The 18,188-nt window shown below is 46.7% G+C and overlaps 3 protein-coding genes across 9 annotated transcripts in view; 1 reads left to right on the top strand and 2 right to left on the bottom strand.

The window, feature by feature from the left end:
- LOC104875962 (small proline-rich protein 2E) overlaps positions 1-18,188 on the top strand; it is a 101,574-nt gene that overhangs the window by 31,342 nt on the left and 52,044 nt on the right. For 3 of the 7 annotated variants that reach the window (XR_004515095.1, XR_002026018.2, XM_019210593.2), the window contains 7 exons: positions 1,351-1,415; positions 1,882-1,933; positions 8,941-9,110; positions 9,650-9,763; positions 10,217-10,532; positions 13,578-13,706; positions 13,795-13,895. The exons of 2 other annotated variants lie outside the window; for them this stretch is intronic. Coding sequence is in view for 2 of the 5 variants with exons in the window: in XM_010643726.2 (XP_010642028.1) it covers positions 9,070-9,110; positions 13,578-13,706; positions 13,795-13,895 (271 nt within the window). In the remaining 3 variants the exon portion in view is untranslated. Of the gene's footprint in view, positions 1-1,350; positions 1,416-1,881; positions 1,934-2,227; positions 2,238-8,940; positions 9,111-9,649; positions 9,764-10,216; positions 10,533-13,577; positions 13,707-13,794; positions 13,896-18,188 lie in introns of those variants that run through there. 2 more of the 7 variants (XM_033758327.1, XM_010643726.2) reach the window with 2 other exon arrangements.
- Positions 2,949-3,776, bottom strand: Prr9 (proline rich 9). The gene is made up of 2 exons (XM_019210594.2): positions 3,751-3,776; positions 2,949-3,307 (listed from the first exon to the last, which is right to left on the bottom strand). Exon 2 carries the CDS (start codon positions 3,285-3,287, stop codon positions 2,949-2,951), a length of 339 nt encoding a protein of 112 aa, XP_019066139.1. The 5' UTR covers positions 3,288-3,307; positions 3,751-3,776.
- Positions 13,867-16,815, bottom strand: Lelp1 (late cornified envelope like proline rich 1). The gene is made up of 2 exons (XM_010643738.2): positions 16,742-16,815; positions 13,867-14,297 (listed from the first exon to the last, which is right to left on the bottom strand). Exon 2 carries the CDS (start codon positions 14,274-14,276, stop codon positions 13,959-13,961), a length of 318 nt encoding a protein of 105 aa, XP_010642040.1. The 5' UTR covers positions 14,277-14,297; positions 16,742-16,815; the 3' UTR covers positions 13,867-13,958.

The raw sequence follows: 18,188 nt of genomic DNA, 5'->3' as shown, positions 1-18,188 counted from the left end.
AGGGTATTTTCTTCTGTAGACTAACTATAAAAGTTTCTGATATGAAAAATCCTTTAGTCTATTGGTCTACCCCTCATCCCCAAACCAACATGAATCTCTAGTGTTAGGCACAGCACCTTAGCACAGGACCTTCCCCATAGATACATATTGAATGAATGGGTGAATCCACATCACCCCCCTTGTCATTTACTGAGTTAACTGTCAGCTAGAATCCATGACATCTGTCATTCTTGGTGTACCCCTTCCTTCTGTCTGAAAGGCTGCAGTCCAGATGCAAACAGTTGGGGGAGTCTGGCTGCTGTATGCATGATTCTAGCTGTTGCCCAGTCTAGGGCTTCGTGGCCATGGCTTGCATCTGTGTCACTAGGGAATGGGCTCCAGGATCAGCACCTCAGAGGAGGTGCGGTAGTTCCCTGACAGATGAAGTCTGTTGGCTGCTTGATGTCGCTCTTATCTGCAATCTGCAGGCTTGTCACCTTCCCATCTGCTGAGGCCTCCGCAGTAAACACCAGGTTGTCCCTCTGTCTGATATGCTGAGCTCTCCCTCTCATCAGCCCTAGACTGCTTCTTAATGTCTGGGTATCTGATCTTGGACTTCAAATCGTGTGTGTATTCCAGAAACAAAGATGTTTCTTGTGTTAGAGCCAAGGTAGAGAAGTGTCTGCGTGCGTCCTTCAGCCCCACAAGAAGTGCACATATGGGGACGCTCCCTGAAGCCTCCTCAGGGTGCAGCCCTAGGGAGCAGCTGGGACCATGATGAGCACCTGGGCCCGGGCGTCAGCTGGCTTATTCCAGAGTTGGATGTGGATGAGAAGGCCTATTCCTACCAGCTGGGGAGGCGAGAGAGCTATAAGTCATGTGTCTAGAGAAGTTCAGGTACTTGAGATGTCCGGAAGGTTTTTGGAAAGACACGTGGCCTGCAGAAAAGGTAGCTCCTACCTCTGCAAAGAGACATCAACCACCTGTTTCACCATTGTCTCTCCAGAACCTGGCAAGTGTGAGGCCTGGCATTTGGCAAGTGATCAGGCAGCACTTGTCGGATGGCAGAATGAACTAATGAGAGGATGATTTCTAGAAATTTCTTCTGGGTGCCACGTGCGTTTTTGTGAGATGGCTGAGAATTCTCTTCAGTAATCAGAATGATTTGAGTTATAATCATGACTTCACCACTCACTGGCTTTGTGAGACCAAGCAAGGACAGCTGAACTCCCTGAATCTGCTGCTAGGATTCCCTTAGAGGATGGCCATAGAACTCAGGGCCTGGCCCACCACTTGCAGACTCAGTGAGTATTACATATGTTGTCTCTTGAAGCCTTACCCAAATTATGCTACCATTCTATCCTATCCTAGGGCATCTTTATGATTGAGAGTCCAGTGCTATTCCAGTGCCCCAAGGCCCTCACTTCAGCCAACAGGTGAGACATGACCTTCAGGGAGGGATCTTTTTCTCATACTGACTGTGTAGGGAGAATGCTAGGAGAATTGACAAGAAGCTCCGCCTCCTCTCAGGAGGTTGACCCTTGATACAGCTTGCTCTGGGCCCTGGGCAGAGGTCAGAACACTGCTGAGGAACCACGTTTGAGCCTTTTCATGTCAGTCCTGTGTCTCTGTGGCCCTTCCACACAGTTCGAGTGCAGACCCGGAGTTTTCTCCAGAGGTGGAAAAGTACTGGGGCATGGCCACAGTAGCCAGGTTGCCTGGCTTTCCTGAAATGGCCAGATGGCAGGGCTGACGATTTTGGTCCTTGACTGTTCATCTCAGAGGCCTGCTTAGTTCTTCCCTCTGGCATTAGTGCTGTGTTTCTAGGTGTGATGGGTGATTTAGGACACCTCTAATATAATGTCCTTCTTCTTCATTTCTGTCTTTTCCTCTGGAAAGCAGCACTGAAAGAGGAAAGATGCTGTGGAAGGAACCTGGAGCTGACATTTTGCACGTGAGCAGTCCCAGCCTTCTGCTGCATGTTCTCGCAGTGTGAAGTGTGTGCCTGGATGAGCCTGGGGAGAGGCTGTGAGTGAGGTGGTCCAGAGGACCCAAAGGAGAGCCCTTTCCATGTTGATGCCCTATGTACTCGTGAAGTCTGTTTTTACTGCTGCCTAAGATTCCCTCTGAAAAGGAGAAAAATAATCAGCACAGTGACAGCGGGTGTTTGGGTGGTAGAGAGGACAGAAACGCGGAGGACAGATAGCAGCCTCGGGATCCGCTTTATTCTATATTTTACTTTCACCAGGGAGAAGAAGGTAAGGAAGCTGGAGAGCCGGCCAGCTTGTATCACAGAGACACAAATGACATCTCTACAGAGGGTACATGGTAAAAATGAAGGGCGTCAAACCGAACAGCTACAAAGCACAAAGATTGACAAAGAGCCCAGCATCCCATCTTGTATTTCCTTGTTGGCTGTTTGAATTCAATCCTTTACATAATTTTCTTTCATTTTTAAAAAACACACCCACCGTTACATTGTCCAATCATTGTCCCTGTTAGGGGCAGAGAAAAAGTACCCAAGTTTTGATGTTTGCCCCATAACCAACCTCTTCTTCACACTCATGGTTGTGGTGGTGATGATACACAAAGTCTGGCCGAGTCAGGTTGTCAAGGCTTGAACGAGACCCTGACACTGAAGGATGAATGAAGGCATCCTTCCTCATTACACGCCAAGGGCTGGACGAAATTTGCCCCAAGGGAGCATATGTTAGGCTTTGGTGTTCTTGGTAACCACACCATTCCTACATTTGAGATCTTCTACCAGGCTGCTGAGAACAATACTTACTCATGGAGGTTGATAAAATACAGACAGAACTGTCCTCAGAGGCACAGACCAAGTCCTGGGGTAATGAGGAGGCTGAGAGGCAAGAAGGCGCGTTGTACACAGAGGAGAAGGTCACCGTGGTGGAAGCTGGGATTGGGTTTTCAGCTGTGGGCCATCTTGACCCCAGATGCCATATGAGCAGCTACTTCCCCTCGCCAGTGGGTGAACACTTCTCCTGGGCTTTCTGTGGGCTCAGTTCCGCACATTTTGTTTGGGCTGGCTCCTGGCATGGCTCCACACACTGAGGTGGACATGGGTCTTGGCATGGATCTTGGACTTGCTGTGGGCAGTTTTCTCGGCTTGACTCTGGGCACTGAGAAAGACATACCTCTTGAGCTTGTCCTAAGCCCTTCTCCTGGCAGGGATCCTGGTGCTGGGGGATGCACACTTCCTCAGTCTGGGCCTGGCACTGCTCTTGGGCCTTTTGAAGGCACGATGGGGGCACACATGGCTGCTTGTACTGCTGATCACTGAAGGACATCCTGAAGTGATTCGTAGAACCTGAAACCAACACAAGATTTAAAATGATCCGCATTAAAAGTACCACCTTGGGAACTGGAGGATGAAGAGTTGGGAGAAAGAAAGGGGGTTATTAACCTTAAGAACTCATTTCTACTTTTGATCCCTTTCTCTTCCCATCCCTGCTTCAGCTCTCTCTGACACTCATCTACAAGGTGCAAGTGTTCTCCTGGCTTTTCTCTGGATAGTTACAACTCCCCACTCCTAGGCCCACCATAGCTCTTTTCTTTCTCTTCTCTTTTACTAGTCCTTTTGAAAATTAGAAGCAAGAGACTAGGTAGAACACACAAGGTGTTTAGCAATGCCCAGGAAATGATAACCTCTTTTAAAAATCAGTAGACAGTACACTCCAGAGGAAGAGCAGACCTGTGCTCTTACAAAGATGGAGAAGCAGGGAGCAAGAGGGCACAGATGTCTCCACTTACCTGACCTTCAACAAGATTCAACCAAGGACAGGCACTGTGGAGCATAGCAAGGCAGGGACTTTTATATACTGCCTGGTCTGTCCTCCTGCTGCACGGATGGGCCACGTGGGGCTGCAGTCCTGACTGTGGAGTCACCATAACGAGCTTCCTCTAAATCAAAAATGGCTTGAGTCACTGCTTGGGATGCCTGTTAATCAGCCTGCATTTTGGCCTCTGGGTTTTCACCAGACCTCAGCAGGGAGGGGCTCCTGTCAGATCTCTTTCTTAGAGGCAGCAGAAAAAGAATGTTGGTAGAGTGTTATCTCAGTCTGTTAAACCTCAGGTGGAGGCGTCTCATCTGCCCAAGCTGGTGCAGGAAGTGGTGAGAGATAAGATCCACCTTGCTCATCTCATCTTCGCCAGTGGGAAGACTTTACACCTAAAGTCTGGGGTCTGCCTGGACCAAGGGTTCATATGGCAATGTTTGGATGTTCCGATTGGGTGCCTCTGTGTAGAGCCTGGAAAGTCACATTTCCAGACCCATGGAAGATAGCTTGTCCTGTGGTTCCAAGTAAATAAAAGGCATACGTCACTTCCACTGGACAGTGATTTTTCCTGCATGTAGGTCCCAAGGGAAATTGGGGTCCTCTGTCCTCTTGTGTTAGGAAGCGGGGTGGAGGGAGAGGACAGGAAGTCTTCATCTTCTCAACCTTGATTTATGACACCTAAAAATGGAGATGCAGAATTTTCACGGTGTCCAAGAAGACAGGTCACAACAAGTTCAGCTCATTCCCTTGCCTTCTGAAAACCTTTTCTTAGAACTCAGGCCAATAAAAGCCAGAGGTTGAAAGGAAAACTTTCAAAGCAAACACACCCAGTTTCTTGTACCTCTAAGTCTTGGTTTACACTGTTCACCTTTTACCTGAGGTTCTTTCTTTTTCTTTGCTGTTGAAACTCTTAAGCATTCAAGTACCACCCTCCAGGAGCCTTTCTGGTTACTGTAAAGTACTGTTCACCTCTTTACAAGTATCTATTGTTGGTGCTATTTACTTGACATTTACTATTGCTGTCATGAATGCCAGTTACTTATGTGGAAGATTATATTACTATCTAGGGTTTTAAGCTCCTAAAGGGTAGAGGCTTATCCCACAGGTGCAGTAAGTGGAAGATGGTGTGAAATAAAGGATTATTGGTGGGGTAAATGCATCAATGCAGAAATGAAAAGGTGGATGTGGCAGATAGCTGGGTGTAGAGGAAGATATCCTTTGCTAATAGGAGAGGATTAATTATGAATGAAGTCCCTAGTTCATAAAGTGGTGGCTTTTTTTCTAATGTTGAGCAAATTCTAGGCACTTTTAAATTGATGATGCTCCTCCCCTAAACTTGAGGTTAAATTAAACCCTTAGCTTGAAGAAGTAGGCCTAGGTAATTTCTAGAGAAAAGTATTGGCTGAAATCAGTAATGCCTTTGAATGTTTCTGTAGGCTTTAGACATTGGAGAGCTGAAAAGTTTTAAAGAGGTGAGCTGCATGGGGAGCAGGTAGTAACAGTGGTGCAAGAAGAACTGGTATAACTCTGGCGCGGGCTGCTTGGTGTCCTGATGGGAGACAGATGCTGGGGGTGTGGAGGGACTTGGAAGGCACAGATGTATCTGAAGACAGAAGGTCATTCAGGGAATTTTGGAGCTGGGTGATTAGGTATAGGAGAGGTGGACCCTCCTCTTCTTTTTCCTTCTCTTTGTTCTCTTTTTGTATCTCCTCCATTTCTTCTCTTCCTCTTTGTGTCCTCTGTCTTCTCTGGAGAATGGTGTTTAAGAGACAGATTCTCCTGTATCCCAAGAGGGAAGGAATTCTTCGCCACTGAGTTTATGAATTCATTCTTCCAGTCATTTTCAGCCCTGTTTTAGAAGGGACTCATAGGCGTATGGAGAAGATGGGCAGAGGTCAGCACTCACTCCCCAGAAAGATCTCCACTCACGGCTCTGGGGAGAAGACTGTGCTATGCCTTACTGAGCAGGAGGAACTGCCCCAGCAGTGAAAGTGGAAAATGGCATTTCAGGCTCCCCTGAAGAAGGGGTCCCCGATAGGAGGCTGTTGGAATACAGAGATGCAGGTGAAATGAGAAGAAAAGTCTGAACCCGATTTAGGAGACGGATGGGTGAGCGACTGAGGGAGGAGAACAGCTTGACTGAGATTTCCGGAAGTTTCTTTAAACAGGGTGCACGAGATCACTCTCATCCCACATACATTTCTGTGGTCTTGGTTGAGCCCAAGCATAAGGAGAGTAAATAGCAGTGACAGAGAAATAGAGAGGCTAGGTTGTGTTCTCATGGTAGGTGCTTATTGCCGTTAGAATCCAGGGTTCAGCTTCTCTAAAAGGCCTCCTTGTCACTGAATTGATTCATGATAGCGGAATAGCCTAAGGATTTCCCAGAGATGTCCATAATGTAATCTCTAGAGTTGTTAAATGTGTTTGGTTACTTGACAAATGAGAATTGTTAGCACAAAACGTAGCTTATGGAACCACATTGCTAATCAGATGACATTAAAATATGGAGATTATCCTACATTATCCAGGTGGGGCCCGTATAACCACAAGGACCTTTAATAAAAGTAGAAAGAAGGACAGAAGAGTTTGTGTCTGAAGAGGAAGACCTGACTCTCTGTTGGTGACTTTAGAGATGAAAGTAGCAGGAACACAGACAGGGCGGTATCTAGGACCTGGGAAAAGCAAGGAGACACATGGTCCCAGGGGGCCTCCAGAAAGAATGCAGCCTGACTGGCACTTTGATTTTAGCCCTGTGGGATTTGTATTCTGGCCTCCTGGACCCCAGCACACGTTTTTGTTGTGTTTAGCCACAAAATTTGTGGTTACAACAGCAGTAAGAAGCTGGTGCACCCCCGCGGTGTCTGATGCTCTTGGGAACTCTGGAGGAGCGAAGTCTCCAATAATGCAGTGAACACTCATCTTCAGTTCTGGTGTTTAAGTAGATTCCTACTTGTCTGTATCGGGACCCTTAATCAAAGATTAGCTTTGGGTAAAGGAGACACGGAGGTGCATGGAAAAAGAACTGAACTCAGGCTTCAGGATTGCATCCATCACGTAGCCTATGTGCAATATCGGATGAGCGGCAGCTTCTCAGATCCTCAGTCTCCTCTCTGAGAAGGTAGAATACTATTTCACAGATTTCTTACGAGGATTAATTTAGAGAACATAAACACTACCACTTAGGGCAGTTGAGCTACTTATAGAAGTTTAGTGCAATCTGCATCAGTTCGGGACTCATCTCCTTTGTAAATCTTTCCTTGATTTCTTTACTTCACCTTGTTGTATGGCCTCTGTTCTGCTTTCTGTTTGTTTTTTGACTTCTACTTCTCTGTTCACTGTGATGCATAGACAGTGTATGGCTCAGAGGCCCAGGGTACCTGGCTCTGTCCTAATAAGATGTCTGATCTCACACCAGTCCCTGATCTTGTCTGGCCTCGGTTTCATCATCATGAAAACAGGAGAGCTGGGCCTTCAGGAGGGGCCATTGCAGGTCTGACGTTCTGTGGCATTATAAATGTGATCGTATATGATTACCTAGGTATCTTTGGGACCTTGTAAATGTGGCTACATGTGTGTGGAGATGCTTCCTCTTCGATTAGTTTATAATAGACCCACAGGAAGATCCACTCTTCTGCCCTCTGCCTGTAGCATTGACCCAGCTGGGCAGCTGAGTGAATTTAGGTCTTCACCTAGGTACAGAGTGAGAGTGTTTGGGTTCTGAGCCCCACAAGAATCATCTTCAGTGGCCCAGGCAATGGGGCTGTGGCTTGGATAGCTTTGAGGAGATCGTCCTACTCTACAGTAGGACAGATAACTACAGATGACAGGTGACTAAGTAGGTTCTGTGACTATCACCAACCCTCCAGCAAGACGGGCTAATCTGATTCAGTGCCATCTGACATTTCAGATTTTGGACTTCTGGAGCTGTTATTATTGGGAGCCAGAGCATAATTAGATAGGGTCAGCAGAAGAGACTCAGGTCTCTGACGGACATTCCGCCTAACCTCATTCCCATCAAATAACTATCTCCTTTCATCAGATAATATTTGACAGATTCCCGTGATTCATTCATCTGCATAGGGTCCGATAAAGCTGAAAAGTGCAGAATGTGGCTCATCCCGTTTCCTGGGGAGTAGGGGCCTCTAGAGAGCTTACCAAGTATGTAAATTCCCTAGGGAGAGTCTGCCGTTCCTCTCCTTTCCTTTCTCAGTGACACAGGGAGTCAGAATCAGAGATGGGATGAGCGGTGGATGATGGATCCTCAGGGCTAGAAGGGACACAAGAGGCCACCCGACTCCACTTCCTCCTTTTAGCCCCAGCACCTGTCTTAAACAGGAGGCACATGAGTATTTATCAGCTGCACTTTTTTAAAACAAAGAAAGTGAGGGCCAGAGTGTCAGGTCCTTCCTCGTTCAAGCTCATGTAGTGAACTTATATCTCATATGAACACTAAAACACCTAAAAACATTTAGGAAGCCAATACATTGGAGATTCCTTACAAGTTTCCAGAAGATAAGGACACAGCCTGTACCAGCCTGGAGCTCTTAACTGTTTTGGGGATGTGAACACGTCTATACCATGCCTTCACATTCAGGGGAGAGGGACCCATGTCTGAAGCCACTAAACACAAACAGTGAGGAGGAAAGATCTTCCTGAATTGCTGAGGCTTGCTGCTGGGTTTCTACCTTTTCTCTTTTGAATCTGGAGTCTGGTTCTTCCTGGCCTAAATTGGGGTTGGAAATCTAGAATCTTCCCACAGGAAACTCACTGTGCCTTTAAGTTGTTTCCTTCCCTGGGCCTCGGTTTTCTCATTTAGACACTGGGGGTCCTGAGCGCACATCCAGCTCTGATGTTCAGTGATGCAAACTTCTCCTGGCCCGTCCTGGTCCTGCGGGTTTCTTGGTAGAGGATAGGAGGACCCCGCCTCAGTCTTTCTGAGAACTCTCCGTTTCTCCCTTTAACCCTCCGCTTCACACGGCAGATGGTAAGCAGGGCCTGCTGCACCAGGTGGTGGTGCGGGATTCCAAGTGCACATCTAGGTATCAAGTGTTATTGGCATCCTGGGTTTCTGAGTTCAGTTTTTAATGCCAGGGGCTTGGCATCAGCTGACTCACCTCACCACTCCATTCTTACCTCTTGGTGATAGTTTATTCTTATTCTTTAGGCAAAGACACCGAGCCTGCTTCCTCCCCTGCAACAAGAAATCTGCCTGTGCTACTCAGCTGGTTAATGTAGAGTTAACTCAGAATCTGCAGCTGTGTGATGTCAACCCCCTACGCCCAAGTCTTCCAAGATGAGAAACTGCATAGAGGCTGCCTGGGTGAGGCTGGCAAGGTCAGCATCTTGTGTCCCAGAAAGAGTGGTCAAGGACAGGACTGTGACGAAAACCAGGGCTGGCCTCTCTCGGCACCATGCCCTTCATGTTCAGTGCTGCCCCCTTTCCCACTGCTGAGTTCTGAGGGTCTCTCTCTGCAGTGGGGCGAAGGAGCACACTGGACTGGTTTCAGCCCAAAACAGCTTTTTCATCTTTGGAAGAGTGCCCCCAGCCCTACTGAGCACCCACTCACTTATTAAATGCCTGTGACAGGTATCTTCACGGAGAGTTTACAGTCTAGTGGGAGAGTCAAGTTACAACTGACTGGAATGCACGGTGGGCATCCTGGAAGAGGAAGTCATGGAGGCTCTAAGAACACAAAAAACGGGCATTTAACCAGCCTCAGAGTGGGAGATAGGGAAACTTCTTAGAGCAGGTGGCCCCTGAGTTAAAGGATGAGGATTTGTGCAGGTGGATCATTCAGAGGAGACTCAGTGAGGAAGGATGTAAAGGAAAAGCAAGTGTTAAGTGTCAACGCCAAAACTCTGCTCTGTGCCAGGAAATGCAGCAGTTATCTGTTCCTGGGCTGAAAAGTTCGTGATGTAGAAGGAGAAGTTACAAGAAGGCTGCAGAAGGAGGCAAATGCGAGATCTTGAAGACTTTTCCATGACAGGTTAGGTCATTTGAACTGCTGTCTAGGCAAAGAAGAGCCTTTTAAGTGAGTAAGCAATAGATTTAGATTTGAGTTTTATCAGTATTCATTGGCTCGGGCCGGGATTGAGCTCATTGGTTCTGGTGCTCTGCCTTGCAAGCACAAGGACCCGAGTTCGATCCACGGTGCCAAAAAAAGAAAAGAAAAAAAATATTCATTGGCTGGCTTCCCCTGGACATAGGACTAGAGGAAGGTGAGCTTTGTTAAGAGGTTTGAGTGGTGTGAGTGAGAGATGAGACATTTCCGGTGGGAAGAAGGCACGAATCCTCAATCTGAGAAGAATTTTCTTTGTGGGGGGTAGGGTGGAATGTAGTTCCAAAGTGAGACATTTTATGTATCTGGACACAAGTGCAGCTGAAAATACCCTAGTATGCATTTTATGGTTTGTATCTTAGAATCTTTGTTGTTTGGCAGGTGACTTACTGAATTACCTGTGAATTTGCTGAGCACCAGCAGCTGTGGCATAGAAGTAGTCATGACTTGTCATCGATGAAGCCCTCCGGATTGTGCCTCTGTTCATGTCCCTGGGCTGGAATCCCTGCTCATGTGGAAGCAGGATAGGAACAGCAGGCCTCTTCTGGCACGCAGTTCATCTTGCCATCTCCCTGCTTGCCAGTCGTAGCAGGAAGTGGAAGATGCCTCTAAGGTCCCTTCTTCTGTTTTTTTCCCCTGGGACCATGGATTGAACTTGGGTCCTTGCACTTGCAAGGCAGGTGGTGGAACCACTGAGGTAAATCCCTGCCCTAAGGTCCCTTCCAGATTCTAAACAAGACTTTTTTTGCACTTAGCCTTGGGTCTGCTCACAGGCAGTTGCCTCCAGCTCCCTAGGTTTTGGGGTGACCCAGAGCCTCTTTTCAAGGGTAGCTGTGCTCTGCCAGATCCTTCAGAAAGGACAGTACAAGGGGGATTTTGGTGGGGTCTCCTTTTGTGATCTCATTGGACCCCCAAGACTGTCTGGCTGTGAAAGGAGAGGGCCTGTCCTGCCCTTTATTCCTATCTATGAACCATCAGGCCTGTGCTGCAAAGTCTGGTGATGTCACTCTTCGGGTGTTCCTTATTTATTCAGCCTCTATCCTGTGGGGCCCGTGCTGGTGACTACCTTGGGCCTGGGATAATTATAGCATTCTGTGGAGAGGTGGCACTCTCATCACATTCTAGCCATCTTCCCCGGAAGTGCCTTTGATCGAGCTCTTTGTGGGAAGGCAGCCATTAAGAGATATCTATCTTTGGTTTCATCTGCATGGGAGAAATGAGAACTAAATTGGCAGTGGAGGCTTTCATGTTCTCAGAGTGGCCTCCTCCCAAACCGTGCTGAGCTCTCAGGGACACAGCCCCAGTCCCCGCTGTCACAGAGCCACCTGGAGGCCTTAGTCTGCGGTCGTACCCCAGGATGAAAGGCACCCTAGGTGAGGTGCCTTCCACGTGGTGTGTGTCCCCTGAGATAATTCTTCCAAAAATTTCTAGAAGCTTTGGGGAGGTCTCTTAAGTGCTTATGATTATTTCATGAATTATTACTTCATGATTATTTTTCCTGTTATAAAATAAAAACATATTAATGAAGCCGGTAAAAATAAAAATAATCATTACTCATCACCCCATTATGCTAAAATTGAATGTCTCAAAATTAATTTCTATTACTTTTATTCATTGAAGCTTTTTGTTACAGATGATTGTTTTATACCACATATTCAAGTGAACCCTTATTTTTTTCTCTTCAGTACATGTTTCTTTTTCTGCTGGAGGTAAACCCAGGGCCTGCTACACACAAGACAAGCACTCCATCACAGAGCCACATCCCCAGCCCCTATTCATTAAATGACTGTGTAATATTCCATGGAGTAATATGTTCATGCTCATTTAATCAAGTATTGTTACATATTGGACTTTTTAAAGTTACACTGTGATGATCACCTTTATTTATATAGCATTTCCTCCCATTTTGCAATTATTTTTTCTTCCCAGTTTGGATTTTGGATTTTTCTTTTGCCTAAGTTCTATAAAGTAAATCCATTGAGTCAAAATACTGAATCATTTTATGCCTTTGATATACATTACCATGTTGGGCATTTCTAAAAAGATATTTATTTGTATTCCAACTAACAGTGACACAATGTTCACACTGGAGCTCTGGACTTACTAATTGAAAGTGATAATTTAATAGTTGCAAAAGGATGTCACATTATTCTCTCCCACTTCCTTTCCTCCCTCCTTTCTTTTTCCCCCTCTTTATTCCCTGTGCTGCGGGGGTCAAACTGAGGGCTTTGTGCTTGTTAGGCGACTGCTATACCATGGGCTTCACCTTCAGCTTCATGCTTTCCTGTGAGGTGGGAGGGTTTCCTCCTAATATCAGCAGCCCACCACAGCCCCCAAGCCTCTCACGTGGGGTTCTAGTGGTTCTTGGGCTCCAGCAGACAGTCCTGTCCAGGGCTCTGGAATATGAGACCCTAGGATCAGGCTCTCAGCTTGTCCTAGAGACCCTGAGGGTTCAAGTCACGTTCATATCAAACAAGTAACCACTAGTTTTCACATTTGAAAAATGAGGAGGTGGACCCCGAAAGTCATTGCTCCTTCTTCTAATGGTCTACATCCATAACTGGCTGATGACGTTGCCTGGGTCATAACAGAGTCGCTGGTATCTATTTTTGGCATAGTTTCAACTCTCTGTACTTGCCCCACCCTTTGCTGCTGAACCGTCCTCTCTGCTGAGGATGGAGCTGTTGATGTGCCATGATTTGGAGAACCGTCCCAGAGTTGACCTTGTTTATGACCTCTTACCATGACGGTACAGAATGATAAGCCTATTTCCATTTAAATACTGTGGACTGTAATAATCCATGGCTCGTTTGATCTGTTTGTCAGAGCTCTATTGTCTCCTTGCCTAAAGGGGTGGGCATGTGACCTTCTAGGCCACCAGCATCCTTTCCTGGAGACACTTGGAGTGCCCGCATACCCAGCTTGTGCACAGAAGGAGACATTAGGGGAGGGTGGGATATATCTCAGGGGCTTGAGGGAGACTGAAACGGGGAGTAGTCTGCGTCCCCAGTCCCTGAAGTGTTTCCTTGTTGCTGCAGCTCTCTCTGCTATGTCTCCCATATCCTCAGCAACACGAGCCAGTGAATTCCCTCCTGTGAATTAAGCCAGTCTGATGTGGACTCCAGCTCTTTGTAAATAATCCTCGCTGACATGCCAGCTGCGAGTGCCTTCTCTGTCCCTTCCTAATTGGGGCCCTCGCATGTATATATTTAGTTTTTTGCATCTAAGTTTTTGTTTGGAAACACTACAGATGTACAGAAAACTGCAACATGGGAGCTCCTCTGTTCCCTTCGCTGAGCTTCTGTCACTAGCGACATTGCGTCATCGTGTGGCTCAGTGTCAAATCCAAGGAGCCGACACGACTCCTATTCATTTTTGTAAGATGGTCTCGCCGAGTCTGGCTGGTTGTGTCACAGCCTGACCAGTGTGCTCAGGAGACCCGCACTTCGATGGAGAAGCGTGGCAGTTAAGTTGTGTGGGTGTTGGTCCTGGGCGAGTGTAGGATTGTCCTTCACTCGGCACTGCTGTGTTCCAGCGCCCTGCCTAGTAGGCATTTGTTAACTTCTGAGGCTCACAACAGTGCTGTAACTTTGGGGCAGAGAGAAGGAAACTGAGGCGCAGAGTTGCTAGGAAACAGAGCTGGAGTTTAAATCTACGGGGTGGGTTCTCAGAGCCGTCTGCCTAGGTGTTAGGAAATAGGACTAACAGTTTGCCAATGTCCCACTCTGCTTTTCCCTCTCAGGCCTTCGACAGCTCTCTTCCTGAGGTTCCTGCCTTTTCTCAGCTGCCACCATGTTTATGGATCTCTCAGGCTCTGCTCTCCCAGGGGCCCATGTTCCTGTGAAGCACCCCGCAGGACAGGCAGCGCCTTGTAAGTAGCAGACAGGTCCAGGGGGCAGCCGGGACTTGAAGGTCTTTGGTAGTGGAAATCTGGAGCGCTGACCTTACTCACTCCTTAGGGACTGGTTCTTGGTGCTTTCGCACTCTAAACAACAGAAGAAAGCCACCCATCGAGACACCAGGAGGTCATGCACAGCAGAGGGTCACCTTTACTTGTCAGGTCAGGGGTTGGTTCCAGCCGCAGGTGCGGTATGTGGTGGTGGCTTGTGACAACCATGGTGCCTCACTCTGGGGGTGGGCAGGCAGGGGCACACTTAGGAGGGCAAGGCTTGGAGCAGGGCTTGGGAGGGCACGGCAGGGGGCATGGCTGTGGTGGCGGGCACGGTGGGGGGCACAGCACAGGGCACGGCGGGGGGCACGGTGGGCACTTTGGTGGTGGAGGACACTTCTCCCGCGGGCACTTTTCTGAGCAGCGTTGCAGCAACTTCTTTAAGAAGGTGGGCTGGCATTTGGACTCACACTTTTGTTCACACCTGGGATCGACTTGTCTGGGCTCAGAGGTCTTGGGGTCGCTCGGCTTAGTCTTATCATCAGTTGACATGGTCTCTGGATCGTGCGGGCCCTGCCAAGGAATACAAGACAGGTGGTCAGCGGGAAAGGATTCCTTTGGCCCTCTCAAGCCTCAGACCTGTTCCCTTTCTTAGGAGGCGCCCCCATGTGTTCAGGCCCTAGCATTGGGAGGGAAGCGCTGTCCTCACTCTTGCTGTGGATTTGTGACTTGTGGCAGCCTCTCTTGATCTCTCCACCCTTACTCTGGCTGCTGGTCTCTTTGGTTTCTGTTCTATGGACTCTAGTTAGTGGCAGTTCTTAACCTGGGGTCCTGGGCTTCTCCTCCCCTCCAACAACACTAAAAATCGTTTCAATATAGCTGAGAACATATGGATTTAATAGATATCTACAGAGTATCCAGCCCTCTGTAGCAGGGTAAACTTTCTTTTCTGCAGCACATAGTATTTTTTTTTCCAAAGTAGATCACATATTATTCCACAAAGCCTGCTTAAGTAAATATTAATTGAATTAATTGAAATTATCCCAAGTGTATTATCAGACTGTTGAGCAACAAAAATAGAAATCAATGACAGAAGAAATCACAGAAAAAGTAGAAGCTCCTGGAAAATTAGCAACAATCAGAGGGTGACAAGAAATCAAAAAAGAAATTTAAGAATTTCTGGAAGTTACTGACCTTGCCTGAACCACTCACCGAAATCCCTGGGGTAGAAAGCAGTTCTAAGACAAAAAAGTTCAATGCCTGTGATGTTTACATTGGGAAAATAGAGCAAGCTAAAATAAATAATTTTTTGAAGAATCCTCAGATACTTGAGAAACAACAATCCAGGCCCAGAATGAAATTGAAGGATGATATAGAGATGAAAGCAGAAGTCAATGGAATCGAGGGAAAAAAGTCCCCCCTGCAAAAAAAATCAGTGCACCAAAGAGTAGTTCTTTGAAAGGATAAATAAAATAGATAAGCCCTTAGGCAGACTCGCCAAGAGAAAGAGAGAAAAGACTCGCATCCATGTGATTAGAAATGAAAAGGTGAAATCACAAGAGACATAGCAGTAAGCCCTGTTCAGGACCCGAATAGCCTCAGTGAACGTGCACTTTGTATGCCAAGAACATGAACAACAAGAGTGAAAAGGAGAAGGGGAATTACGGAGGAGGTGGGCAGGGAGGGAAGGGGAAGCGGATTTATTTAAAAGAGATCTACATGTACCCACTCCCCGAGATGACTGAGAAATGCAGGTATCGAAAACATGTACTAACAAAAGAATTGGAAAAAATAGAGTTGATGTTTTCTGTAACCCCATGTGTCTGTTAGAGTACCTCATTAAAACCATCCATAACTATGAGCCCAGTGCCGAAGGCATCCATGGTTCAGCAAGAGTTTTTTTTTTTCTTCTCTTTTTATTGAGTTTATTGGTATAATCTAGGTCTACAATACAGTTACATTCATTACTGGGATCCTGTACCTTCGCATGACAGATCTTGGTTCTCATGTTTTCCCCTTGTCCCTGCCCTCCCTTCACCCCCTCCTCCCCTCCCTATTAACAAACTCTTTATTTCCATTTTTTCATTTTCTCATATTTTTTTCTTTTCCCTTATTTCCTTGCCCCTACCCTTCCCCCTTTCCCTACACCTTTAGCCCCTTTCTTCCCACTTCACACTCTTAACCATCCCATTAGGATCTTGTGTACTATTATAGTTTTTCACATTGAGGATATACTCTTAAGCAAAATAAATAAGTCACACATGTGTAAATACCAAACAGTTTCTCTGGTGTGAAAAAACTATAATCAGCAAGAGTTTTAAAGAACTCCCACAAGGCTACTTCCCCATCTTTGTAGAGATAAATGGGTGGTATAGGAGAAGACTGTGGAGCCCCAAGCACTTCTTTTTATCCTGTGGCCCTACCTCCGCTGCTGAATCTTGAAATGGTGCTTTCTTCTTTTAAGAATGGTAATTAAACCCTGCTGTCCGTGGACCAGTCTAAACTTTCCCTTCCCTTGCCTCTACTCAGATTCTGCCAAGCATTAGGGTTAGGAAAAAAGTCAGGAGAGGAGGAGGTAAACTGGAAATCTAACTTATCCAAGATATGCACATTAGAACCACAAAATATGGCTTTCAGAAGGGATTCCTTTTCTGTTGAGCTTTGCTTTGGCCTACATGGGCAGTTTAACCACAGGATGTGAAGAGAGCTTTTCGGCCTCTGACATTATTTCGTGGGGGGGTTAATTGACACATCTTTGATTTCCCTTCACAATATAAAAATAAAAATTTTACCAAACTTAGTTTTAAAATCAGCATAGTTCTCTGAGAATGCACCTCATTAAATCAAACTCTAACATTGCCAGGACTCTATTTTCCAGGGCGAGATGCACACTAGTTCTTGCTGAGAATGACAGGAAACTTTTACCAGATAACAGCCCTCCTTCCCTGCTCAGCATGTCACTCCCAGGACAGGAAAACCGAAAGAGCAGCCTTTCCAGCTGTCCAGATACAACTCACCCCTTTGAGCTGGTAGTCAACCTGACAGGTAGTCGGGAGAGGTGGACGGCTCAGCTGTGCTGGGAAGGTGGGTTTTCCCTCTGGTTCCTTGGCCCAGCTCTGAGGACACCAGGGTGGGGCCCATCTGTGACATCATCACAGCATCACCAGCAGTGATTGTTGGGTGACTCCACAGTTCCTGGCTCAACTCAGATCCTTGACATGAGAACAGAGCCGTGATAAATCACTCCCTTGACTGTCTCACCCCTTTCAGAGTCTCTCAGAATTGATGCTGGCAAGATGAGGCCAGGGTGAAGATGCTTTTGTGCCAAGAACAAGAGGCTCATCACTGCTTGGAGAGGAGAACCTGGCCTGTTGTTTCCCTATGGTCTCTGTCGCTGCCACCGCTTCCCAAAGTTTAACTCCCCTGAACTTTTCTTACCTTTCTGGAGAGGTCTGGATCACAGCCACTCTGACTCTCCTCTTCTTATTTTTCTACTAAGAGATTCCAAAGTCTTCCTTTTACCACAGCGTACTCCATAGCCCAAATCCAAGGATTACTTAAGCACTTTTTCTTGTTGTCCTTGAAAAATTCAGGTTTGGGGTGCTGCTGTAGGGTACAGCAGTTTTATTTTTTAAATTAAGTCTTGGTCACTCGATATTCAAGGTAAATGTTCTGTATTATAAAGAAAGTCTTACACTCACAATCAATTCTTTATCAATTGAGTTAACCCAAGATCCTATCTCAGAACAGAAAAGTTCTCCTCCCAGAGTTCCTTCTTGGCCTTTCCGAAAGGCTGGCCATTGGGTTTTGTGGGTGGAAAAGGGATGCTTGTGGGTGGTAATGGGAGAGTAGTATGGGAAGGTAAATTAGGGAAACCTAGTTCCCCTTGCTGGAGTTTTGATCATAGTCCTTTAATGGTGGAAAACATATGATTTCTGGCTGCTTGTGGCTTCTGCAGTGCCTGTGCATTTATGCAGACCCCTGAAACAGGATTTTAACAGGCTGGGCTGTCAACCAGCTCTCCTTCCTCTATAGTTTATATGAGGCCCATGGGACTTTACTACAGTTTTTGAAGCTGTGCTGTCATTTTCTGCCCCACACTTGGGATTGAATCTAGGGCCTTTGCACTAAGCTACATCCTGAGCTCTTTTAACAATTTTTATTTTGAGACAGGTCTTGATGAGTTGCTAAGCTGCTAGTTTGGGCTTGAATTTGAGACCCTTTGCCTCAGCCTTCCAGAGTGCTGATTACACGTATGTGCCGTCATGCTGGGCTTGTGTCTTCTTTTGTACCCATCTTCCTCTGCGACCTGGATAATCTCTTGCTTTCTCAGCCTCATCTCCTCTCCTTCCTAAGAATTTCCTCTTTTGCTGAATTTCAAAGTGACCCATCTCTTTTTTAAAAATATTAATATCTGATTTTCACCTTCTAGACGAGCGGACCCCACCTCCCAATAGTCAGCTT

The sequence above is a fragment of the Fukomys damarensis genome, unplaced genomic scaffold (assembly GCF_012274545.1).
Source record: "Fukomys damarensis isolate Sample0158 unplaced genomic scaffold, DMR_v1.0_HiC HiC_scaffold_33, whole genome shotgun sequence".
Classification (NCBI taxonomy): Eukaryota; Metazoa; Chordata; class Mammalia; order Rodentia; family Bathyergidae; genus Fukomys; species Fukomys damarensis.
The sequence above is the reverse complement of the archived record's forward strand: the minus strand, read 5'-3'. Positions and strand labels throughout refer to the sequence as shown.